General features: G+C 37.7%; 1 protein-coding gene across 11 annotated transcripts in view; it reads left to right on the top strand.

Moving 5' to 3' along the window:
- The window catches only part of BPTF (bromodomain PHD finger transcription factor), a 53,052-nt gene that overhangs the window by 1,927 nt on the left and 25,022 nt on the right, over window positions 1-26,103 (top strand). For 8 of the 11 annotated variants that reach the window (XM_082294108.1, XM_082294111.1, XM_082294112.1 and 5 more), the window contains exons 2-12: window positions 10,389-11,211; window positions 17,769-17,992; window positions 18,146-18,346; window positions 18,837-19,025; window positions 21,659-21,823; window positions 22,008-22,183; window positions 23,053-23,408; window positions 23,684-23,815; window positions 24,345-24,474; window positions 25,207-25,342; window positions 25,814-26,035. In XM_082294108.1, coding sequence (XP_082150234.1) covers window positions 10,389-11,211; window positions 17,769-17,992; window positions 18,146-18,346; window positions 18,837-19,025; window positions 21,659-21,823; window positions 22,008-22,183; window positions 23,053-23,408; window positions 23,684-23,815; window positions 24,345-24,474; window positions 25,207-25,342; window positions 25,814-26,035 — 2,754 coding nt within the window. Of the gene's footprint in view, window positions 1-10,388; window positions 11,212-17,768; window positions 17,993-18,145; window positions 18,347-18,836; window positions 19,026-21,658; window positions 21,824-22,007; window positions 22,184-23,052; window positions 23,409-23,683; window positions 23,816-24,344; window positions 24,475-25,206; window positions 25,343-25,813; window positions 26,036-26,103 lie in introns of those variants that run through there. The other 3 variants (XM_082294105.1, XM_082294109.1, XM_082294113.1) reach the window with 3 other exon arrangements.

Genomic DNA, 26,103 nt, shown 5'->3' with positions numbered 1-26,103 from the left:
TTTGGGCTACAGGATGGCAGACACTGCTGTTGTACGAGTATTTGGCCAGTTTGGAAGAGGGGAGGAACAGGTTGTTGGTGTGAATGCATTGCATCCTAATTAAAAAAGGAGTGTAGATCCGAGTAGTTAGCTGAGGACTTTTAAAAAGGGGGAAGTACTGGCTGCTAGATTTGTCTTTATTTGCGTGAGTTAATGATATCGGCTTATTCTGTGACTTCATAATAGTACTTTAAAAAACTCTGTGTGTTTGTCTGTATGTATATTTTAAACTTATATCCATATGCTCAAGAACCTAAATGAATCAAAATGAGTACATACATTACTAAATCTGTTTAGAGATAATTTTTTAAAGATGTTAGTTTACCTGTTGCAGGAATGTCCTGCAATCAGATTGAAATTTTTTGAATATTTATTACTCAAAGATTGAGATCTGGCTTCATGGAAGAAAAAAGCTCCAAAATACTCTCTTGACTTTTAACTCTCCATTTTCTGCTTAGTTGTGATAACTTAATTTCTATTACTTTTTTTGGGAATGCTTATGTCAGGGAAATAATATTTTTATGATTTTAGCTGACTAGGTCAGGATAATATTTTTTACATGAGCATCCAGGTTTAAAATGAGTTCTGCAGAGAATGGGTGTATGCCATTTTTCAAATGTGCTAAGTGTTTTGGAAAATCAGAAGATAGGTCTGTGTGCATTGTTGTACAAGCATAGACAGGTTTTATGTGGTATTTAGATGTATCAGAAACCATTTTGATAATTCATATGTTTATTTCTCACTTGGTCAGAATGACTTCAGTTAACTTTTTTGAGAGACGTGTCAGTGTAAGGATTTTTATCTGTAGGTGATTTTGCTCTGTATTGAGTTTTTGAGAGTTAAAATGTTTGTGTTGTTATTTTGGCAATTTACTGGTGGTTCTCATTAGTTCTGTGTTTGCCTAAAGGTCGCACTCCCTCCTTCCCTATCTCCCAGACACTCCCATGTCCTTTTACGAAAAAAGTACAAACTTTCCATTCAGGCAGCTCAGTCCATGTCTCATCCTGGACAAACACTTGCTTTGGGACCGTGGCTCTGCAGGGGTGGCACTGATGGAAATCTCAGTCTTGTCATAGTCCAGCAAGAGTTGCTGGACACCAGAGCAGCATTGATAGGCAAGGAAGTGCTTTATTTCTCATCAGTATTTTTGTGTCTGATGGGGGCCAGTGCAGAGAGGAGGTAAGAGCAGGGCAGGGGTCCAGAGCTGTGTCTCCAGTGTTCCTGCAGGGGCTCCAGAGCTGTTTGACTGGCGTGCACTCCAAGCCAGAGTTGGTCCTCAGCTGTGTTTAGATACAGGGGGGATTATTTCATATCCTTGTCTTCAAGCCAGTCAGATTGTAACACAGTGGCAGAGTTCCCATGCTGAGCTGGAGGGCTTGAAGGAGTGTCTCCTCCCTTGGCTTAAACTGCCTCCTGACAGAATTGTGCAGAGATGATGAACAATCCTTCTCCTCTTCTCTCAGTCAGTGCAACCTGAGTTACAACCACTTTCAGGATGTAGTCTTAGGGGCTGAAGACTGTTTTTGAGAGCAGGGTATTGAATAATTGCCATCTCAGTCAAACTTCTGCCAACTAAGCTTTTACACGTTCCACTTAAGTGGGGGACAGTTTTTTTTAACTTAGTTAAACAATGAATTAAAGGATCGCAGAGCAATGTGTCTGGCCAAGAAAGCCTCAGGTTTTGTGCTCTGACTGGGAGCTTATGCTTTATCTTGAACTTAGATGTAGAAGTACTTTCTACTATAATATGATAGTGAAATTAATATTGTTATAATATAAAATAATATTATTAAACTATTTAAAGAAGCAAAATCTTAGAAAAGATAAAATGTCTTTAATATACCACTTAGTCATGGTACAGTAAAAACATACTGTGTGAATAACAGTTACTTCTTTTTCTTCTGCTGGATGTACTTTTGGTAGAGGGATTTTGTGTGTTTGTAATGTCCCTTCCCTCTCACCCCTTTGTATCCCCAGAAGGTGGATGAACTGTTAGGACAGGTATCCTCTATATCTTGTATCAGTAAACATTTTTGCCGTTCCCTGTCCACTGTAAATTCTACTTGAGGCTTGTCACCGTTGCATTACAGTTACTAAGTATTTTTCATATGTTGAATGATTTTAAGAGAAGGGTTTAATCAAGGTTCCTAGAAGTCCTTCATCTTTTGTTTCTTGATTTTTCTTCATCAAAAACCGGGAAAACTAGTTTTAGGAAGAGCTATACATCTAGATTTCAGCTGAGATCATCATCAGTGTGTCAAACAAGCAAATGCACAACACTGGAGTTGGGAGCCAAAATATTTATCTTAAAATACATTAAATAATATTTTTAGATGGATTTTGCTAGTCTGAGCATTTGCAGGGATTGACCATTGCTTCTATTAACCAGTTACTTCACAGTGTGCTTTTATCTTCAGAGTGAAGGAATTTAGCAGGAAACCAGGTGCTGCATTTGATGTGTCTGTAGTAATTTTTTATCTGAACACGTTTTCATGCTCTTGAAGAATTGTCTAAGTGGAGCCACTGAGATACAACATTAAGATATGCAGCCTCTTTTGTCTGCCATGTGAGAAGGTTTACCAGCCTCCCAAACATCTTACCTGGGGTACCCTCTTCTCTAAATTAAACCTGGCATGCTCTTCGTTTACCATTTAGTGATCTGCACTTTGATTTGTGCTCTAGAGGGAACGATCAGTAGTTCATCATGCCAGTCATGAAAAATGTAGAAGAAGAGTTTTAACAAAGAAATTGTGTAGAAGGCCAGAGGACTAAATTTGGGCTGATCCTGCTGTATTGACTTGTAAATTGGCAGCTTATCTGAAGAGAGCTTTGTCACTTCAGTCATCTCAGAAGCTCTAAGCAGCAAATATCTCACCTGTATACAAGTATGTGTGTTGTAAAAGAGTAATTTCATGTGCTGCAGATGACTTTATTGTGCAAACTTTTTTTGTAGATCTGCAGTAAAATTCTGTAAGTGCTCATTGTGTTGCATGGAACAGGTGTAAGGTGAATAAACGTGGATTTTAGTAGGTTGGGGCTGGCTCTCAGCGCTCACTAACTTCTGAAATTACTTACAGCTTATCCTGAGTGTGTCCCAAGAAATTGTTTAACTCTTTCTGAGAATCATTCTGTTAGTGCTATCTGTGGTTTTGGTTGGATTTTTTTCTTTGCCTGGGTTCTAGGCACAAAAGGGTTGTGCCTCCAAGTCCTTCTCGGAGTGATCTCATCTGCTGCTTGTCTTGCATTAGTTATCCGAATGTTAAAATGATGCTATTGAATATAGGAGGCTTTGTATTCCTGGCTCCTGAGGGAGTGCTGATGGCCATAATGTTGAGAAATTAAATTCTTCATGTCAAATCAGTCGAGAACCCTAGTTTGGTTTAAAAGTGTACTGCTGACAGGTGTGCAAACTGAAAAAAGAAGCAGGCAAAAGATTTACTGTTTTAAAAGAACATAAGGACATACTTTTGTACAAGGCAAGGTAGGAGTCGAACTTTACTTAGGAACGCGTGTGAGAATTTGTGTGATGTGAGTGCACTCAGGATCTAGCCTAATAACCAGTTATTTTTTCATTTGTGTTTCAACTTCCAAAGCTTTTGTGGTGATTAGAATGCCTCATTTTTAATGTTGGCTTAGTTTTTTAAGTTTAATCTTATTTATTCTGTTCTCCAGACAAAATAAATAAATTTGGGTTAAGTGTGATTACTGCAGAGCAATATTCAAATTGGATCTGCATCTACAAGTAGTTACAAATGCATCTTATTCTTTCAGAAAGTTTTTCTGGAGAGACTGTTTGACTTGTGATTATTAGAAACATGATTATCATGTTGTCATTTTTAAAAGGGATAAAAGTGTTTTGTAATGTTTGACTTGTGATTATTAGAAACATGATTATCATGTTGTCATTTTTAAAAGGGAAAAAAGTGTTTTGTAAAACTCAAAGCCTTTAATTTCAGCCCATCCCAAGAAAAAGATTTAGATTTTTCTATTTGGGCACTGCTTTTCATAATATATTCTTACTTTATGTTAAACTCATCCATTTTACTGCTTTTTTTTCTTTGGTGGAAGCTGAGCCAATGTTCTCCCAAAAGGTTGACTTTTAATCAAAGAACCAGTTTGGATATTGCTGTGGCAAACACGCAGCTCTATCCAGTTTCTGCATTCTGCTGTGAAAGGAAAGAAAAAAATACAAAAAAGGTTCTCTTACACATTATCATCAACTGTTTCCAGTTTTCTCAGTGATATCTAACAAAAACTTCTGTGTTGCTATGCACTCCCATTTGAAATATTCCTGGTACAAAGCAATAATATGGGACAGCAAGTGTGTGTTTATTAAAACCAAACCAAAATAGGAGGGTCTCAGGGAGTTTGAGGGCAGTCAAAAGGCAAAGTTTCCAGGAGGAAGGAAAATGTCGGAGAGGGCGTCTTCTCTAAGGAGTGCTCATGCTTCCAGAACATCATATATAACTGCCAGCTGGTCTTTATGTTGAAAAGTTTTTGCAGTGACTCACGATCTGGAAAACAAAACCAGCCCAGTTCTACTTTACTAAAGATGAACTTTCGTGTAAGTGTAGTGTGGTTTGACTTGGCTCATGGAACTTGAAGCCAAAATTTAAATCTTTTTTTTGGGAAAATTGAAAGTCTTTTCTGGGGTCGATTAGTGGAGTGTGACTGGAGGGGTGGGGGTTTGTTCTGTATTTTCCCCCCTCCTGTGACAGGTTGCTGAAGTATCTGAAACTCCTAGGTATCTTTTCTCTCCCCAATGCTTCTACCAAGTTTATCTTCTCCATGGCAGCTGTCATCAGGAACTCTGAGCTGGAGAGCCCAAGTGCTGAGAAATTATGAGGAAGGGAAAGTTCTTAGAGAAGAGAAATTAGACCAGCTGTGAACTTTCAAATCAAGAGAGGCTGGAACCAGTGTTTATTTTTCAGGTCAGATTAATGCAGCCACCACTCTGTCCCTGTTTAAACAAGACAGTGGTCTGAAGGACCTCCATCCACCAGTCCAATATTTGAAATATGTTGGGTTGAAAGCCTGTGTTTTCTGGAGGGGAGGGATGTGTAATGTCAGTGAGACAAGGCAAAACTGGATTTTGGTGATTTTTGTTAGCCTACATGTGTATGGTGATTGAATACAACTAAAGCTGAGGAGCATGAAAGTGATTTAGTTGTGATACAATCTTTTTGTATTCTGGACAGTGATGTCTATAGTTAATTCAGATACTCTGTTTACATAAACCAGCAGATGTGTTAAAGATGGTTAAAGTAGTTTTAAATTCTGTATTCTCCTGAGGTAAAGAGTAGATATGACTTTCCCTTTTCTTCTTTCAGTCTGTGAATGAAAAGAGAGGCAAGGGGTTTGGTCCTTTTAAACTCTGTTTCATTTCTAAATTCTGAAAGGTTGAATTGATGGAAGTGAAAAAAAATAAAGCAGTGGTTTGGGGTTTTTAAGTAAATTCTGGTTTTGGGCGTTCAGACTGTTACTTGAGTAACTTTGTTTTATTTCAAATATCATTAGTGTGTTGGCTTAAATATTTGTAATATAAATTATTTTAGTAGATTATCCTAACTGTAGACTATAATTATCAGTATCTATAATTAAATGTGCCATGGGAATAGAATTGTTTACCCTTTAATCTTAATTACAGGCAGCTCTTAACTAGGGACGGGTAACCACTGCAGACTGCTTCAGCACTTGGGAGATGACCAGTGAAGGATTTGCCATTTAAAAGAACCTTGTGCTAGATAGAAATGTAGTGCTGAGACACTCGAGGGGATCCAGATCCTGTCAGTAGTCCAGCTGTGGCAGCAGGAGGCTGTTGGCAAATCTATTTTTTTCCTCCAAATAGAGCTATGGAATTTGAGTGGTGTAGAAGTGGACATTTTCTGCCTTTGTATTGCCTCAAATGTAGAGGTAAAATTTGATTCAGACTTAGTTAATATGCAGAAACTATCTCAGAAGTATTCAATTTGCATGTAATAAAACTTGAGTACGTTTTGGGAAACTTCAGTGTGGGTAAATTGAGAGTAGATTTCTTGAATTGAGAGTAGTTACATGAAGCTTCAGTTTAAAGTGTGGTCAGTCAAGTGGTGGTGCTTAAAGGAGAGGGAAGCTGCCAGTGCACCTGCTCTGCAATCCTCTTCATGGTTTTGGGGTTAAACAAAATAGTACATACTGCAATTTCTATTTAAAACAAAAATTCCCTGTCGGGGCCCAAATACTTGACAAATGACAACAAATTAAAAAAAAAAAAAAAAGTTGTCAAATCCTAGTATCTCTAAAATAATTTAAACCAAAATAAAGTGTTTGAAGTGGCCAGAGTTCTTTGTTGGGCTGTGGGTTTTTTGTGTCTGCCAGTGAATGTCAAATTTAAATATTGGTCCACTTGCCTCATGAAAAAGAAGATTGTCTTTGAAAGTGAAGAGCTTGAAAAATTGGTTATGTTTATGGTAGGAAGACATTTTTCAACGTTTGAGGGATTTTGTGTTTATGAGGCACAGTTGGGTAAAAATGGACTGTGATCTTCAGAAACCTTCACACAGGAGGTGGAACTGCTCTGAAGCAGGGTGAGCTCTGTGGGTTGTCGGCACACTGAAAAATCAGCAGTGAAGAAAGGTTGTCCACCCAACCAGTAAAATACCAACATTTCAGCTCAAAAAGAGACATGTAGCACTTTGACATCATTATATCATATTCCACTGACCTGCACTTTTAATTTCAGTTCAGCAGCCACTTACAGTGCTTCAGGATTTATGAGCAGAGAGTGTCCATCCTTTTCACTGGAGATTATTAGACTACTTGGGTTTGTTGGTTTGGGCTTTTGAGGTTTTTTTAAAAGGTGTCTGAGTGTTTCTTGAGATCACAGTTGATGTATTGGTCAGTAATACATTTAAGCACAAATTGCTTGGAATTTCTGAATTCCCAAATCACACTTTGTGATTCTCTTCTCAACTTCTGATTCTCTTCAACCCAGTACAGAGAATATTAATAACAAATTGAAAGTGAAATTGGAAAGAAAAAAAGCCAGCATAAAAAGATTTGAAATACTGTGCCATCAAGTCATTCAAGAAAAATAGTTTCTTTCTAAATATTCTGCATCTTTGAATACTTGCCTTTTTTAGGTCTGGAAACCAGTTTGTATTTAGTCTAGAATTGTTCAGAGCAGTTCAGTGTCCAGAAAGAAATTATTTGAGCTCTTGAGCTGTGGTGTGTGGTTTCCAGTGTGGATGGGGAGTGTTGAGGTGCGCAATATCATAATGTGCTGCAACTGTGTGGCCTAACACAAATGAAGCACACATTTTATAATGCAGTGTTCTTTTCCTGTTGTCGGTTTTACTATTGCTTTTGAAATTTCTGTTCTTTATACCAAAGAAAACATGAAAATACATAAATTGATTTAAGTGACTAATGCAGCCATAGGGTTGCGTTGTGCTTGCACCAAAGTACAGTTCTTTATTATGCTATTGTGACATATTTGTATCCCAATAACACATTTCTTCTAGATCTCTAATTGTACCAATGTGCTTCCTTTGTAAGAGGAAGTGTTAGAGACTAACTTCTTCAGAACAAATTAAGAATGCCTTGTTTTAAGGTTCTTTTTTTATTCCCCTATTAATTTCACGTGGCAAATATGCGAATGGCCTCCTTGCACCAGGAGAGGTTTGGATTATATATTAGGAAACTTTGTTTCGCTGAAAGGGTTGTAAAGCACTGAACCAGGCTGCTCAGGAAACTGGTGTAAGTCATCACCCCTGGAGGTGTTCAAAAATGTGTGGATATGGCACTTGAGGACATGGTGGTGAGGCTGGACTGATGGTTGGGCTTGATCTTGAAGGTGTTTCCCAACCTTAATAATTCTGTGTTTCCATACCATGGTTATCTCATGTGAAAGAGACATCAGCAAAATTGGTATACTGGGAGTCCATTTGTTTCAGCAGTATTCCTTTACTCTGGTTTATCTTTGTCTAAAATTCCGGGGGGGGATTTGTCACTTCTGATTAATTCAGGTAAAGCAGGGTTAACACCCTTGCTGCTCCCTTTCTTGAAGGGCTGTTTTACGGCTTTACTGCATGACAGACACGTTTTTTCTGCTACAGTTGCAAACACTGGAAAGAATCCTGGTTGATAGCTTTGCTGGTTTTTGTGATATTTGGACTCTGTGAGGGCCATCAGTGATTTCAGAATATCTGTTCGGTGGTGGTGGTGTTGTCTTGCATGGCCAACTAGGACTGCAATGTTGAAGGAAGCTTCAGGACCCTGAAGTAGTTTATTGTGGGAATGTGTCTTTTTTTTGCTTTGGGGTCTTTTAGTTAAACCAGCTGTGCCTTATGCATATATGATTTTGGATCATGGTGATAGAAAAGTTGAGTTTAATCTAGAGAACACTTGCTTTGTGCATGGCTGTGAAACTCCTTTGTCTTTGTGTGTTCGCCATGATTAAACATTTTCCACTGATTTGTGCAGAGGCATGCATCCTTTCATTTTCCACAGTCAGAACTCAAACTCCACTAAACTTGGAAAGTTATTTTTATCCACAGATGATGTTGACCTATTACTTTTGTAATGGAAACATCTTGCAGTTCATCTTCTGTATTGTTTGGGTGTGTAATTTGTTGCATAAGATTTCATTCTTTAACGTTGGAAAGGGAGAGCTGTATCTGGTGCCCTCTTGCCATACCAGCCTAAGGGTTGATTTATTTCTCTGGAATCATTTGTTGTGCATCAGGATGTTCTTAGAGTAGCTTTTCTTTCTGGTAACTATTTTTTTCCCCCTTTTCAATGCTTTAAAGTTTTAATGATGGTGTTTCAGGTTCAGCAGGATCTGCCTTAGCAGATCTTCTCCCATATTAGATTTATTTTCTGTATTTCTGGGAGTATCGAAGGGAGTAGGGTGGGTTGAAAAGTGCTACAGAGAACCATTTCCTCTTAACGGTAACATCCAAGCTGAGATAAAGTTCACTTTATCTCTCAATTTCCTTGAACCTATTTTTGGAGAGGTCTGTTATTTGCAGAATTTGGTCAAGAAGTTATGATTGTGAATCTTAAAATTCCACACTACTGGTTGTGTCACTCTTCAGTCTCAGAACACACAAAGTTTAATACATGTCGCATTTTAATGAAGTGTGTGTGCGCTATGGACAACTGCAGTTTTCCTTTGGATTATCTCTGTGAATGCAATGCATCCTGCTGACACTTCCCTATGGACAACGGATAATTTTGAAATTTAATTGTTGACCAGAATCTTAGTATGCTTAGTAAGAGGACCTAAAACCAGCTTTCATCTCAGTTCTTAGATTAAACTTAGATTATGGTTTATGAGATTTTCTCAACTTGCTTTTTTTCTATAAAGGGAAATAAGTTTAATGAATGCATCTAAAACTTTTAACTGATAGCTGAGAAATAGTTGCATGTAGCTGGTTATTTTGATAGAAGATTAAAATATTTCATCTGTCGGGTAGTGTCACAAAAATTTTCCTCTTTTATTTTTCCTTCTGCTTGGCATCAAGGATAGTGGAATTAAAGGGAAGGAAGTGTAGCATCTTATCTGAATTAGCATCTGAGACTGAATTGATTATGCTCAGTGTCTTTTCTTTTAGGTAATAAAACAGCTCTTTAGATTAGCTTTTTTTGGTAAGCTTGTCCTTGAATAATTTTGCTTCCTCATTCTGTGGATATGGTTCCTGTTTTAATGAAGCATGAGGGTGGGTTGGGGTGGTTTTTTTGTTTGTTTGTTTTGAAAAACTGAGAATTTTTGAAATATTTTCATAAAACATCACATTTACCTTCTGGTTTTGGTTTGTAGGTAGCCAGGAGAAATATTCTAGTTAGAAAGCAGTGGGCAATGCACTTCAGGTTCTCTTTTGTATTTTAATCTGATTGAAGTTGATGTTCTAAGACATGTGCCTGAAATGAGATTTCCTGGATGCTGTTGCTGGATAGGAGAATAACTTGCAATAATTTAATACAAAATATCTGTTTGGAGCTTTATGTTTGGAGTTTAAACTAGTCATGCTGAATAAAATTGAGAAAAAATTAATATTTTGGCTGCAGGAAATGTCTTTCTTTTTAAGTAGTTTAAACAATTACATTTCTAGATTTCATTTTAAAGATTCAGTAGATGTATATTGTATGGGAAATGCAATTCCTGTATGTGTCTGAAGCAAAACTTCAGGTATCTTGTGTTTTGTTTTCATACTATTAGTTAAAGTATAAGATGGTTAGGTGAGTTAACACATTCATGTAACTGTGAAGCTTGTGAAGCCTTAATTTGCATTAGTTCAGAATGTTAGCGCAGTGACTGATGATAGATGTTTAAACAGCAAAATTCTTACTGTTTTTTTTTATTCCAGGTAGGAGAAGACAAAGAGCACATCGTCCTCGTTCTCCAATATTGGAAGAAAAAGATATCCCACCCTTGGAGTTTCCTAAATCCTCAGAGGACTTAATGGTGCCTAGTGAGCATATAATGAATGTTATTGCCATCTATGAGGTACTGAGGAACTTTGGCACTGTTTTGCGCCTCTCTCCTTTTCGTTTTGAGGACTTCTGTGCTGCTCTGGTAAGTCAAGAGCAGTGCACACTTATGGCAGAGATGCATATAGTGCTGTTAAAAGCAGTTTTACGTGAAGAAGACACTTCAAATACTACCTTTGGACCTGCTGACCTCAAAGATAGCGTTAATTCCACTTTGTATTTCATAGATGGAATGACGTGGCCAGAGGTTCTGCGGGTATATTGTGAGAGTGACAAGGAATACCATCATGTTCTTCCTTACCAAGAGACAGAGGACTATCCTTATGGACCAGTAGAGAGTAAAATCAAAGTTCTGCAGTTCTTAGTGGATCAGTTTCTTACCACAAACATTGCACGTGAGGAGTTAATGTCAGAAGGTGTTATTCAGTATGATGATCATTGTAGGGTTTGTCACAAACTTGGGGATTTGCTTTGCTGTGAGACTTGCTCAGCTGTGTACCACTTGGAGTGCGTGAAACCCCCTCTGGAGGAGGTGCCAGAAGACGAGTGGCAGTGCGAGGTCTGCGTGGCACATAAGGTGCCTGGAGTGACTGACTGTGTGGCTGAAATCCAAAAAAACAAACCATACATCCGACACGAACCTATTGGATATGACAGGCATAGGCGGAAATACTGGTTCCTGAACAGGAGAATCATCATGTAAGTCAACTAATTGCATAATTTCTGAACAATATTGTGTTTTTAATACATCATGTAAATTGCTGTTGCCATCTTAAAATTGTTCTTTCTTTAGATAAGGCTGTTGCTTGCTGTTTTGTAAGGAGATTACTAAAGAATATGGAAATAATCCATATTTATCCAAAATTAATATTCTCATAATCTATACATTAAAAGGAAATCTAAAAAGGGCCTCAGGCTTAATATTAATGTGCTAAAACACATGAATGTGAGGAAAAGAAAGGGAATTTTAATGAGAACTCCCCAGTTTCTTGTAAAAGTTACTGAAGAGAACTTTGATTCTTTCTATGATCGCATCGTGTGTAGGACAGACACTACTTGTGGTCTGTCACCTGCTTAAGCAGTGTTTGGCTGCCAGGTTCTGGTACCAGTTTGATGCTCTGCCTTTGAAGCTGAAACTTTCAGAGATGCTCAAAGGGATTCACTGTTACTAGAAATGCAGAAAATGTTGTGTTGAACATTTCTGTTGTGCAGAGAAAGTCAAGAAGACATGCCTGTCTTCGAGGGAGGTACTGTGTGTGCTTCACACAATTTCCTGTTACTGGTTAGTCTCAAGATACAAATTTACCTCAAAATACTAATAGTAATCAAACCCTTGCTAGTGAGGGCATTGCGCCCTGGATTTTACCTGAAAAGTTGAATCTGAAATTATAAAAACACTTCCTACGTTTTTCACAGGAAGATAGCTAAACATTGGTTTTCTCATAAAAGACGGTTCTTATCTAATTGTTCTCATAATGGAGGAGAAATAATATTTAAGTGAAATCAGTGCTATTGTTAAATTAGGAGAAATAGAGATTTTACCAGAGCTCTGTAAACAGTTTTCCATTCAGTGTTACGGAGGAAATAAACCACAGCTGGGTACCTCACAGAATTTCATACAAAGCAGGTTATAGTGAAATGTTAAGATAGTAGCTAGTGTGTTTAAAAGGGACTGTGAGGTCTGATGATGATGTTACATCTTGCAAAGAAGACACTTCTAAGGACTCATGGTATTCCTTTAAAATGTGGGGCTGTTTCTCTGGGGTATTGTCAGCTGATGGTTTAAGTATTAATTATCTCTGCTCTGTTTCCTCTGTTCTTCTTTCATATTTGTAAAAAAAGAGTCCATGTTTGATCTTTTTTAGTTTCTCTGGGTTATAAATGTCACAGTGGTGTCAAGAAACCTTTCAAAGAATGCAGGGAATCTTTTATACTCTCCTCTTTTTTTTGCTATATATACGCTCCGTGTTTATACTCAGCCACATGCTCCACAGTAAGGGGTGGATCATTCAGGTGGTTCACCAGATGTGATGGGCACCTGAAGCTGTGGGTATTCAAATTCGTCCATTGCCTCATGCAGAATTTCCTACCTTTTGTTTTCAGAAAATGTGTTGAAATTTGGATTTTCACAAAAAGCCTGATTGTGAAGGACATGTAACTGGGATTCTTTTTGCTCTAGTTACTTATGCTTTAATAACTTATGCTTACCTCTGCATGGTTTTTGTGTATTTCCACTCGAACTCTTGAGAAAAAGGCTGTTCTAAAGATGGGTTTGTCTTCAGTGCTCTACTGTACTGGCAGAGATCTGGGAATTAATGTAAAAAAATCCAGATCGCTCAGGAGCTGATTTTGAGATAAATAGGCAGACTTTGTTTCCTCCCTGTATGTGGACAGATAGGTAATTATTTTTAACCAAACTTGGTCTGTGAAACAGTGTTTTTTCCCACTGGAGTATCTGATGTTCAGAAGGTTTTGATACAGGCAGTACTTCAACATATTTCAAACTAAAATGAATCATGCAGGTGCTTCATGATCCTTTGACATCTGCACATGTGTTCTTTCTAGCACATTGGTAATAATTTTAACTGCACTAGAAGAGATATCTTCAAAAGTTAAATGTATTGAGTTTTTGAAAACCCAATATTTTGCATTCCTTTGAGGTGTTATGTGGGCAAATTATTTCATAAGGGGGCACAAGTACTACACAACTTAATTCCAGGGAAATGCAACTGTAATAACTCACATAGACATTAAACTCTGTACTTCCAGTTTTTAAATTCAGTAAGCATGCTGTATTGCAAACCCAACTGCTTTGCATATATATATATATATATATATTTATCTCTCTCTCTCTCTCTCTATATATATATCTGTATATCTACACACTGAACAAGATCAAACCACACCTGATATCTTGGATAACTGAAGGGTAACTTGAAGGATAACTGCCAAATGCTAAAACCTGAGATTCATGAAATTATATTATCATATCAACTTTATTAAAATGAATGAAGTGTATTCCCCAATGCCATGTGATCAAATGTATCAGAGGAAACTAGTAGATCTAAAAATAATCTGCACAAATACTGATTTGAAATCCTGCCCAGGAGGATTACAGACCTGAAATCCTAAATTCTTGGTGGTTTTGTTTCTCAAAAGGGTTTTTAGGGCTTTTTACTTCTTCTCCCCTCTCCCCCTTTAAATGTCATAAATTCAACCTGCTGCTGATTTTCCTACCTTTTAAAGGATTTTGTAGACTTGTTCCCTGATACTTTTATTTCCATCATTTGCCTTGTTTAAGCCCATCATTGTGGGTTTGTTTCTCTTTCCACCTCTTCTGTTTTACAAAGATGGAAACGTGGACACTGAAGGGGTCTCCTCATGAACAAATATCAACAAGATTAAAACAAAAAACAGGCCAAGAACAAATTAATTCCCAAGGTTTTTGTTTCAAGCTGTTTACAAATTAAGGATGATGCCTCTGGGTCAATTGCATTTGTTTCACTTGTGAAGATCATTTCTGCAAGTTAATAACTCAGGAAATTTGGGACTTTGACTTGCGTTGTCCTAGTAAGCTGCTGCAGTGTTTTAACAAGTTTATCTTTATAGAAATACTGAGATGCTTTGGATTTACCAACTATCTGTGAAAGAACATAATGAAACACTGTTTGGCTTTCATTTTGATAGCAGAAATAGGACACACATTGTTATTCCTGAGTTGTATGGATCTTCCTCGACAGTCAAAAGCAGTTTCAGCTTTTCTTCTGTAAGATTTGTAATGCTGTTTATGTTCTTGGGGGGGGGGGGGGGGGGGGGTCCTCCTCTATTTTCTACAATTAATTAACAAGGGTTTGGGTCTTCATTTGAATAGATTGCTTTAAACAATTTCCTGAATTCTTCAGTTTCCAACTGTATCATCATGTAATGCAGGAAATACCTGCTACTACTAGTACTAAATATTTTGTTATCACCTTGCTTGAGAGTTTGTAGCATCTTCTATGTTGCTTTTATCAGTCTTTGAACTTGTCTCTGCAGCCTGCCAGTGAATAGTTCCTGGCAGCCAGGGAGGCTGAAAGAGGTAGGAAATAGTCATGTGATTCTTTTCTCCCTCCTTGGCCTCACACATTGTCTGTGACTCAGCTGAGTCCTCTGGAGACTCAGCAGACCTGTCCAGCACCAAGCTGGCAAATCTGTCTGGCTTGTCTGAGAAAAACGTTGGGAACTGGTCCTTGTGCAGCTTTGCATCTTTCCATCTTTTTATGACAGCCCCTCTGATTTCTTCAGAGGGTAAAAGTCGTGTCCCTTTAGTAAACACAAAAAGACATTAAGGGAAAGTTAGCTGGAATCATATAATTGTTCATGTAGGTCTTACCTAAGTTGGCCAAAATAGAGTGCATGCATTGATTTCTGCTGTGTGCTCCAAGTCTTCCCCTGGCACAATCCGAATCTTGGAAAGAAGTTTGGGTGGAGATGAGTTTGGTGTAAGCACACAGACCAACCAGTTTGTGCCATTTGATTTTCTGCCTGTGCTTTTTCAATGGAAAACTCTTAATTCCTGAAATTCTCTTGCTGACGTCGTGATAGCCTTCAGTTCAAAACAAACTCTATGCTCAAACCCTGGTATAAATGAAGTAGAAGGGTATTAAAATACTCTTGGATAACCTCATTGTCTGTATCCAGAATATTATCTGAGCAGTTCTTTAGTGGGCAGGACTCCAATCACGCATGGAAGGATTAGCTCCAGGTGCTTTCTTCAGAATACTCTCAGTAGTATGATGTCTCTCTCAGCTCTGTGCACTGAGCCTCAGGGTTTACTGGCCTGCAATACAGCAAACCTTTACTGGTGCAGAAGGCTTTTTCTTGAGTTATCCAGGGAAATTGAAAACAGCAGTTAATTGCTTTTCAGTCCAATGAAACCTTGCGAACCTAGAATAGAAAGGGCTGATGGGAAGGGGAAAGCCAGATGCTGCTTGGGGTGTTCAGGTGACACACGTACCCTGGCTCCATTAGTGCAGCTAGAGCAATCTCAGATTTGCTGAATGGGGGGAGAAACATGAAAATAAGAAAACACTTGGTTGATCACCATCAAAATTGAAGCAATGTGTACAGGCTGCTTGTCTGGCAGATGGATGCAGGCATGGCCTTCTCTCATGGAGAGATAAGAATATATTGGACTTGATCTCAAAGGTCTTTTCCATCCAAAGTGACTCTTTGATTCTATATAAAGCGTTCATATCTAGGTCATGTAAGAGGATGTATAAATGGCATTATCTCTCTAGCAATAATCCTGTAACAGCTACACTAGAGGGGTTCAAAATGAAAGGTTCAAGTTCCCTTTTTGGTCAGTTAAGAAATAAAATAAAAACAGCATTCATATTCTGCAGTTAACGTTTGTCAGGAGCAGAGCAGCCTTACAACTGCTGCTTTGCCAGGGTCTTGCACTTGCCACTTCCCTTGGAAACTTGCCAGGGAAAGCTCAGAAGGCACCCATTCCCTGTCCTTTTGAGTTAAGCATTTTGTTTCACCCTTTTATTTCCTCTCACTGTGTAAAGCCCTATTCTTGCATTCTCATCTCCCTTTCCATCTTGGTTTTTGGGTGTTTGCCTCTATCTTCCTCTTCTGTGGCTTTAGTTCACCACTGGTAATGAAAGTGCTGTTGTTCCTATTGTTGTTAGTAAATAACTCTTGGTTTAGAGGAAACATAGTCTAAACAGTAATTTTTTTTCAACATGGGAGTTAACAGGCCTAGAATATTCCATAGAGTCAAATGATTGTCAGTGTTCAGCTGTTACATTTTGGTGTGTTGTATGTGACAGTCTTGCTGAAATGAACTGTTTTCTGAGAAAACTTGTCAAACTTAACAGGTTGGTGTGGGTAAAACTAATGGAATGTTGGCAGTTTAGAGGAACAAATGGGTAAAGCAGAATTAGTTGCTTTTCATGAGTAAAGCCCTTTATGGGAGAGATGCAAGTTTATTTGCAATACACCAGGTTTTATCATCAAAACCAAAAGCCAGTTTTGTAATAATGGTTTTGACAAGTTAGTAGTTGAATTTTGAGTAATATTGGCATTATTAACTTCATAACCACCTTATTTCAGTAGTGTTCTGTTTGAGTTGCAAATATTAATTGTTTCACAAACACAGTGTAGGAGGCAGTAGACCAACAGCGATCAAGTTGCCTTAAGGTTGTTTGTCTTTTTGAATCCCTGAGGCCAATTTGTGCCATTTTTAATGTATAAGCCATGGGAAGGCAACCAGTAGAGAGGAACCTGCAACAAACCCTACAAGGGCAGATCTTTGAGACTTAGTCAGCTTCCCATTGCTGTCAGCGGTCTGGATTAGGATCCTCAGTAGCCACAGGCCTGCAGTGCTGTAACGGGGTGCAAGTGCAGCAGTAGTTTAGTTCCTTTGCCCAGGTGAAGGCCAGACTGGTCAATCAGTGTCACCCACAAGGTGTGGGGAGCACTGGGATGTGCTGTGGAAATAGTGCTTGGGTTCATGCCAGCCTGGATCTGGCTGCTGCTGCTCAACAGGATGGAACAAGCCAAGCTGAAATCCAGCAGCTGCAGAACCACTTGGAGCATCCTGCCTGTGCTCTGCAGCCTCCAGGAGAGCCTGTTAACTGAGGTATTTATGGAGCTCCCTTGGGTCCGTGGCCCTGCTGAGGTGATGTTGGCACCAGTAATTCTGGGCTCGTGGGGTCATGGAGTACTGTGGAAAAAATGTGGAAATCCCCATATCTTTTCAAATGGGTTGTGTTATGACTCATCCCTTACTGGTGCTCTCAGAGGTGGATGCTGTAGGATGCCAATATAAAATATTTTATGAATGTGATGTTCTATACTTGGAATTCCCTAACTGTGCTCTTCCCTGAATACGCTGTCAGAAACTACCATTATGGATTCTGGACTTTCAAATTATTTCAGGCTTAGTAGTAAATTACTGGTTACAGTAATAATAAATATAATGAGAATAAACCTTGTTGTCAGATTGGACAAACCAGTTTTAAGGAGACTTCAAAGCTTTCCTGAGGAAGTTGTTGTGAGAACTGAGGGGGTGAAGAAAGGGAAGGAAACAAGAAACGAATATTGATAATTGAATATTGATATTAGACTGGGTGTATATGAGCAATGTGATTTGTTTATTCACACTCAGGTATTGACATTTAATCATGCTCTGCAGAAAACAGACTGATAGTAATTTTTGTCATTTATCCAGGTATTTTAAAATCAATATTTTTTAAATACTCCTACAGAGAGGAAGATTCAGAAAGTGAGAAGGATAAGAAAATCTGGTACTACAGCACAAAGATCCAGCTGGCAGAGTTAATTGAATGCCTGGACAAGGATTACTGGGAAGCTGACCTATGCAAAACCCTGGACGAGATGCGTGAAGAAGTTTATCGGCACATGGATGTGACAGAAGATCTTACAAACAAAGCAAGGGGCAACAACAAGTCTTTCCTTTCTGCAGCAAATGGTAGGAATATTTTATGTGATGGGAATAGATGCTGCACTTTGAATCAAATCTAGTTTATCATCATCAGAAGCAGGATTTATGTCATGTTATTTGTGCTCCATGGCTCTGTAGGTGGTTTGCTTTTTCATGCTGACAACATGCTTTATATTGTAGATGAAATTTTGGACATTATCAGAGCAAGAAAAGGAGAAATAGCGGAAGATAAAAACACAGGAGATGAGGAAGCAGAAAAGCCCAAAAGTGATGTAGATAATGACCAGACAGATGCTGAGAGAGACAAGGAAGAATCTGGAGACCAGGATAAAACTGAGGAAACGCCCAATGAGCAAGACATGGAAAAAGAGAAAACAGAAGGTAAAGAAACTCTGACTGTGCTTTAACAGCTCCATTTAAGTGAAGTGAACCCCACATTTCTGTTAGTGTTAATGTGATACTTTCTCTGTATGATTATCCAAGATACTTTAGTAATAGGTAGTATTTGTTAGTTACTTTGTATGTTGGAGTTGTTCTTGTTAAGTAATTTCACCAATTTTCCTACTTCTATACAGCTGGCTCCTAGATACCCTGCCTTGAGGTACAGGAGGCACTTACAGGTTGTGATCAACATGTTTGTAGCAAGCTATATTACATGATTTTCAACTTTTTCCTCATCGCAAGTGGTTTGTTCTTTGATTCTGAGACAATACTATCTCATAGCAAAAAAAAAAAAAGGAAAGGAAAAAGCTCGCTATTTTTCAGCATTATCAAATAAAGCTTCTGAAGTTGTTTCTATGGATGATGCCAAATGACATCCTAAGGCATAATAAAGAACATCCCTAAAGTTTTGTTGTGCGTTTTACTATAGAGGCAACAGTCGTTGGGGATAAAAATAACTCTGTGACCTCAAGCACTGATGACAACACCACAAATCCTTCTGCAGGAGAGAATAGTTGCTCTGAAGGGAAGGACGCAGTGGGGTGTCAGTCAGAAACCCTTGATAGCAACAACGTGGCAGAGAAGAAGGTGGCATCAGAGCTCCCTCTGGAACTCTCAGGTACAGAAGGCACTGTTACCAATGCCTCTGTAATTTGGGGAATCTGTTTTTCTCTCTGATATGTCCACTAAAACCATTCCCAGTGTATATCACTCATGCTGTTCGCTTGCAGTGCCATCCTTTACTGCTACGTTGTCATTATTAACATTTCAAAGTTAATTTTCTTCCAACTAGTGCTTGAAATTTGTGGTCCACCATGACATTAGCATTTATTTCCATGCCTTCCAAAGATGACTATGGCTAAGCTTTTTATTTTCTATTTTCTGTATATTTTATTTTTCCATAGTGATCCATAATGATCATTAGCATCTTCTCAAAGTTTATTTCAAATTCTAATTTGCTGATGGCTTGTTTATTATTTTAACCTCTCATTTACTGTGTAAATTACTAACAAACGAAGCATTTTCATTCACATGTATAAACCATTGCACTGAAATGTCAAGATTAAAATTGTCATGTTAGAAATTTTAAACAGATTTCAGAATTACAAGCACAAGGGTTATTGTATTTTAACGTATTTTGTTCTGCCATGTCAGTGACTCAAAGGTAATAATATACACTGTTTAAAACCAGACAAACTTACTCTTGCTTTAGGAATAAGTGGGAGTTGATTAGATGTAACATAAACTATGAGTATACTATTTTAGAATTACTTTATATTACATTTAGAATTATATTCTGTTACAAGATGTACTACATAACCAAATGTTGTTCTAAACAGCTGATCACCATTGAAATGATCAGGATTTTATTCTCAGTTCTTAAAAATCAAAACATACTCTAATGTGTGATGTGGACATACTTGGTGGGTTATGTTTTAAAAAGGGGTAGTAAATGTTTTCTCTCCTACAGAAATAGTTCTCCATGCAGTCACAGTCTGCAGCTTTTCAACTTATGAAAGTCAGTACATCCGAGCCTTGTAATAAACTTTCTTAACAGGTGGACAAAATGAAAGCTAAGATTAACCTATAACCTGCAAGCCTCATAATACACTTTTTAAGTACAGGAAGTATCCTCATGTACGAGACAAAAAACATATATTTTAGATACATGACCAAATATTTTTGCCAGTTCTCCTATTTTTTATTCTCTTTTAAAGTTAAAATAACTATGTAGAGGGTTATTGGAAAAGATACATATCCTATAATTTTCTTTCAGACACTTCTATGGGTTTGTATTTTATTTCAAAGATTCACTTATATATTTATCATTATTTATTATGCTTTCACAAGTACTTTTCTCCTTCCAAAGCTTCTACATGAGTTGTAAATTAGTGAGCTCTTTTTTTGTAGGAAAGTGTGTGGAGAGGGTTTTTCTTTATGTCTAAGTCACTATATTCACAGTGATGTTTGTGTTCTTGCTATGAAATTTCAGTTTGAGACTCTTCTTTCAGAGAGAGGGAGAGATACTGAACCAGGATCAGTGACGCAGTTACTGCCAAAAGAGGGGGAAAACATTAGTAAAATGCAGAGGTAGATGAGAATGTCTGTCACCATCCCTGTTAAATCCAATTAGGATATTGATCTTTATTAAGAGTCTGGTTTGGGTGCTTCTACTCTCCTCCAAACAGCCGCCGTGGAAACAGGTCCATTTTTCCTTATAGCAAAAAGGGAAATGGATCAAACAGTGGTGGTCACCCATTTGGCAAAGTCAGAAAATCAAGATGCATTCAGATTAGGGATTCTCTAAGAATTCCAGAATATTTACCTGATCCATCCTTCTGCTAGAAGTGATTATTTCACAAAAAACAGATTTTGTTCTGTCACTTTTCTTAACAACATCAGAATCCCTGATGTTTTGGAAGAATTCTGGAAACAGGCAGATCTTGTAGTTTTTAAACAGCTGAACTGTCTTTCTTTGGCACAAACCTCAGAAGACATTGCTGGGTTTGCTGTTTTGAGGGATGAGGGCTTGTTCCTACTGGGAAGCTGGAGGGATTTATTTCAAGGTAGCTGCAATTCACTGATATTTAGTCAAAAATTCCTACTGGGGCAGCACAACAGGTGAGGTGACCACAAAGTCCAGAGCTGTCAAGACACTGTAACAAGGACAGCTGGGGGCCAGGAACCCATTTGAAGCCACATTAAGACCCATCATATCAGGAAGGGGCTGATATTTTGAGTGGGCTGATACTTACAGTGGTGCCAATGGAACAGAAATCTGTGGGATTCCTCAGAATTAAGGTGCTGAAGAAGAGACAATCAAAGACTCAATGGAAAACGAGGGGAACCGAAAGGTGTGTGCTTTGAAGAACAGCTAAAGCTCAAGAAAATTAAAAGAGAGAAAATCAGAAGCTGCAGGAGGACCAAATTCTATGAATTTTAAATGCAAAACAGTCTCAGTAGAGGGTTCTCTGTGTATCTATAGAAAAAAACTGTCTTGGATAAAATATGAATGTATTTTAAATACAGGTATGAATTTCAGTTCTTCAGAGATGTAGAAGTTGAAACTGCTTGGAACAAAACAAAAAATACTTTCATGGATACAGTGCTCTGAAGGGAATTAATATTTTGTACTTGTTTCCCTTCAGTCCAGCAAAACATGTTCATCTGCCTTTTTTTGATGAAAACTTTAAAAGGTTGCATTGATCCAATTCAGAAGAAAAAACTAAAACTGAAGTTGTTCTTTTGTAGAAGAAACTGGTCAGATGATCCCCAGCAGTAGGTTTGCTGCACCTCCACAGCCAGATGTTGAGAACAGCAGTGGCAGCGAGCTGGACTCTGGGCAGAATGACTCCATTAAGACTCTTGATGATGCTGAAAATGCAGAGAAGGGATCCCAGGCTTCAGAGGACATAGGTAATAATAATAATGATGATGATAATAATAATGATAATGATAAGGATAATGACAGTGATGTCTCCAACTTTCATTTTATGCATCTTTTCACTAAACTTTTCTGGGTTTTGCGTAACTTCCATACATCAGTAGAAAACTTCCAATTCTTAAGTTTGTTTTAAAAGCCTTTTTTTTCCCTGGGCAGGAGAGAAATCCAATGGTGACAGAAGTGATTCTCCAGGTGCAGGGAAGGGCACGCCAGGCTCGACACGGATGCTCACCAGATTGAGAAATCCAGATAGCAAACTGAGCCAGATGAAAAGCCAGCAGGTTGCTGCTGCAGCAAATGAAGCAAATAAGTTATATAAAGAAACCAGAGAGGTTTGTGCACATCTTGGAAAACTCAACTGCAAAAAATGTTCTGGAAAGACGATAATTTCTTTAAACAATACCAGATTTTATTTAAAAGTTTAAAAAATGGGTATTGGCAGGCAATGGAGGTACTTAAAAAAAAATTAGCAAATGGTGAAATTGTAATATCACAGGAAGCTTTTTCCCCCTTCTCCTTTGCTCTTCCTGTCTTGGGTGCTCTCTACAGAGTGATATGACACTGACCCAATGCACTGGTGTAGTTGTTTTATATGACTGGGTTGTTTGTTGTTTTGGTTCTGTTCTTTTTAAGTAGCCGAATTTTTCCAGGAAGGAAGTGTTTGACTGTTGGGACTTTTTTGCAGTTAATTGTATGCATATTATTTGGTATATTAATTTTATTTCTATTAACTGATTTTTCCTTATAAGTTAACATTTGGTGCATTTATTGACAAACAAATTAGTCCAGTGATGTTATCCATGCCATGTTTTCAGAGTCCAGGATACTTGTTTGCTAAGCTACATGTCTGAATTCTGTGAGGAGGGGGTTCACAGCTTACCTGAGTTTAGTGAAGCTCTTTTCCCAAGGCTCTCTTCCTCCATAGGCATAATCAGAGCAGCAAAACAGGCTTCTGTTTGGTCTGAGGAGCCTGGATGGTGATTTTTTATGTTAAAGTTGATCCTGGGAATATCCTAGCTCTATAGACAGCCATTGATGAAGTACATATATTGGCTGTATTGGATAAACAGTTACTTGCTTCTACAAACTGATGCAGGGTATTTTTATTCTTTTATAGATAGACATTTGAAGCCTAAATCATAAGTAAATAGAAGGAATGGTTTTAAAGATTCATTTAAATTTCCAATATTTCTTTCATAAGGTTCTGGTGGTCAACTCTCAAGGCGAAGTCTCTCGAGTGAACACCAAGAAAGATGTTGTGACTAAAGGAAATATCAACAATTATTTCAAACTGGGGCAGGAGGGGAAGTACCGTGTTTATCACAATCAATATGCAACCAATTCCTTTGCTTTGAACAAGCACCAGCACAGGGAAGACCACGACAAGAGGCGACACCTCTCACACAAATTCTGCCTGACTCCAGCTGGAGAGTTCAAGTGGAACGGATCTGTTCATGGCTCCAAAGTTCTGACCATATCCACCCTGAGGCTGACCATTATTCAGCTAGAAAACAATATCCCAGCATCCTTCCTTCACCCTAATTGGGCTTCTCACAGGTAAATTAATAAATGGAAATACATATTCTTGTGTTTTACTTGTGGTTTTGCTAGCAGTGTTAATAAGCAATGGTCTTTGTTTTTTTCAAATCTGTGATTTCCAAGCATTCAGTATAATAAAATATGATGTGTGTTTAAGATGGAGGCTAAAAGGGTTGTACATTTGAGTAAAGTACTAATACAGGAGTTTTTATCCTACCATTAAATCTTCTTAAAATGGCAAGCTATATTAGTGCATGTAAATATTTCATATCTTTTTCTTCTTTCCAATTTAGGTCTAACTGGATTAAGGCTGTTCAGATGTGCAGCAAACCCAGAGAATTTGCACTAGCACTGGCTATACTGGAATGTGCAATCAAACCAGTTGTCATGCTGCCCATCTGGCGAGAATCCTTGGGGCACACGAGGTAAAATTAATAAATACTAAAATATTTTGGATTATGATAATTTTACTTTGGTTTGCAATTGCTAGTTCCTTTAAGTCTGTAAGAATTATGTTTAAATTGAAACAGTCATTCAGCACTTGAAGTGTTTTTTCTCAACCAGAAACACTGAAAAACCATGACAATATTTAAAAGTGTCATTGCTCCTGCGTTTTTCTGAGCCACAGTTTCAAAAGTGCTAAAACTCTGGGAGAAGAGAAGAGCATATTTCAACACTCTCAGTTCAGTGGAGTCTGAGTTTTGTCTTTCATTTTGTCATAGGAGCAGAAAATAGATGTCGGTGTTAGACACAGTTGCATCCAGCTGTGTTTGCCTCATTGAAATCGCAAGAGAAAGTGATGTTCTGTTACAAGTAATACCTAAAACCTGATAGTGGGCAATCCTCTTAACTTCAGATATTTAAACTTCTTCAAAGGGGTATTATGTGCTGTTGACTTCTTATATTTGCTTGCACGATTCTGTACTTAAATGCACTTAAATCTGTACGGAATAGATTACGCAGAATGACAGCAATAGAAAGAGAAGAAAAGGAGAAAGTGAAAAAAAAAGAGAGAAAACAAGAAGAAGAAGAAACAATGCAGCAGGCTACATGGGTGAAATACACATTTCCTGTCAAACACCAGGTGAGCGTTTCTTTTGTGGGAAGAACAAAGAAAATACAGAAACTGTTGATTTCTGACTCTTTTTCTGTTTTCATTGAAGCTTACAATGTTCATGTCCTTGTGTTACTGCCTGCCATGGAGTAGGAACCATGGCCATGTATTCAAGCACATAATCTTGGTCTGCACTGAATTTGATCTGTGTCATGCTCTTATTGACACTGCTTGGAGTGAGAGATAAATGGTCTGCAAATGCAGCCTTTCCTAATGGAAGGTTTTGGTGGTTATTGGAATCTTGTCTGTATGTCTGTCCCATACCCACTCCCTCTCCCCAAAAAATCCAGCCTAGCTACCATTTGGAAGTTGTCTAATATGGTGGAAACTACTATAGAAACCTCTTTATACTGTCCTACGGTAGATACTAACTACTTTTGTTGGAATAGTTCTTTGCTCTACACTTGTAACAAGCATACAGGTTGATTCAAAAACTCCTATAATCTTTCAGCTTTTAGGTAAATAGATTCTCACTATTGCATAAATAAACGAGGCTTTTAGATGTTACTGTGATAGAGCAATTTAATTATCAGCAAATATATCTTCAAGTTTAGTTCATTATTTCACAAATATACTTCAGCTTGCTTGGAAAAGCGTGTAAAAATTTGGAGGTTTTTTAAATCATCTTTTGGTTTTTAAATGTAAACATTAATAATGCAGCAATTAGCATCATTAATATTACTATTTTAAAAATATTTACAGGTTTGGAAGCAAAAAGGAGAGGAATATAGAGTAACAGGATATGGTGGCTGGAGCTGGATTAGTAAAACCTATGTCCACAGGTTTATGCCCAAACTGCCAGGAAATACTAATGCAAATTACAGAAAATTGCTATCAAGTAAGTGTCTGCATTGCTTATATTTTTTTAATTTCAGTTAATTTGTGTGTGATATTTCTTAAGGAGCCTTTAGGAATAATTTTGTTCCAGCAAAGCTTTTGTGGATATCTGCTGATCTTTGTCGGTGTAACCTGTTCAGTCATCACAGATATTTTTTAGCTACATTAAATTATTTCAATTATGTTGTGTGTAATACTTGTGCATCTTTGTATATCCTTATTTAAATTAAAGGTAGATAAAAATTATGTAGAGAATCAAAACCAAAAAATAACATCTTAAATTTTGGGGGGATGTATAGATATATTCAATAGTGCACTGTTTAATCTATGGTGTTACCACTGGATACTGAATTTTCTTTCTGAATTTCACTAATGGTGTGCAGATGATTTGAGAGGTAACCTGGCATACATTCAAATGTGGCAGAGTACAAAAAATACTCTGGATAATTGAAATAATTTAATTTGTTAATAGCAAAGAGTGACGATGAAAAGTGCAACTTGGATAAACGAAAAGGTCCAACTAAGATAAAAACAGAGAAAGACAGAGCAAAGGATTCTTGGGATCTGCAAGCAAAAGACAAAGCAGATGTCTCAGAAACCTTGGAGAAAGTACAAGTAAAAGAAGAAAAGTTGCATGAAGAAAAAGTAGAAGTTGACACAATTTCTGAAAACTTAGATCAGGCCAAAGACACAGGTAATAATCTTTTGTTATTCTGAAACTGCTGTTCATGACACCATTGCATGAGTAAAAGCATAGAACCT

This window comes from Coloeus monedula (assembly GCF_965178545.1).
Source record: "Coloeus monedula genome assembly, chromosome: 19".
Classification (NCBI taxonomy): Eukaryota; Metazoa; Chordata; class Aves; order Passeriformes; family Corvidae; genus Coloeus; species Coloeus monedula.
The sequence above is the reverse complement of the archived record's forward strand: the minus strand, read 5'-3'. Positions and strand labels throughout refer to the sequence as shown.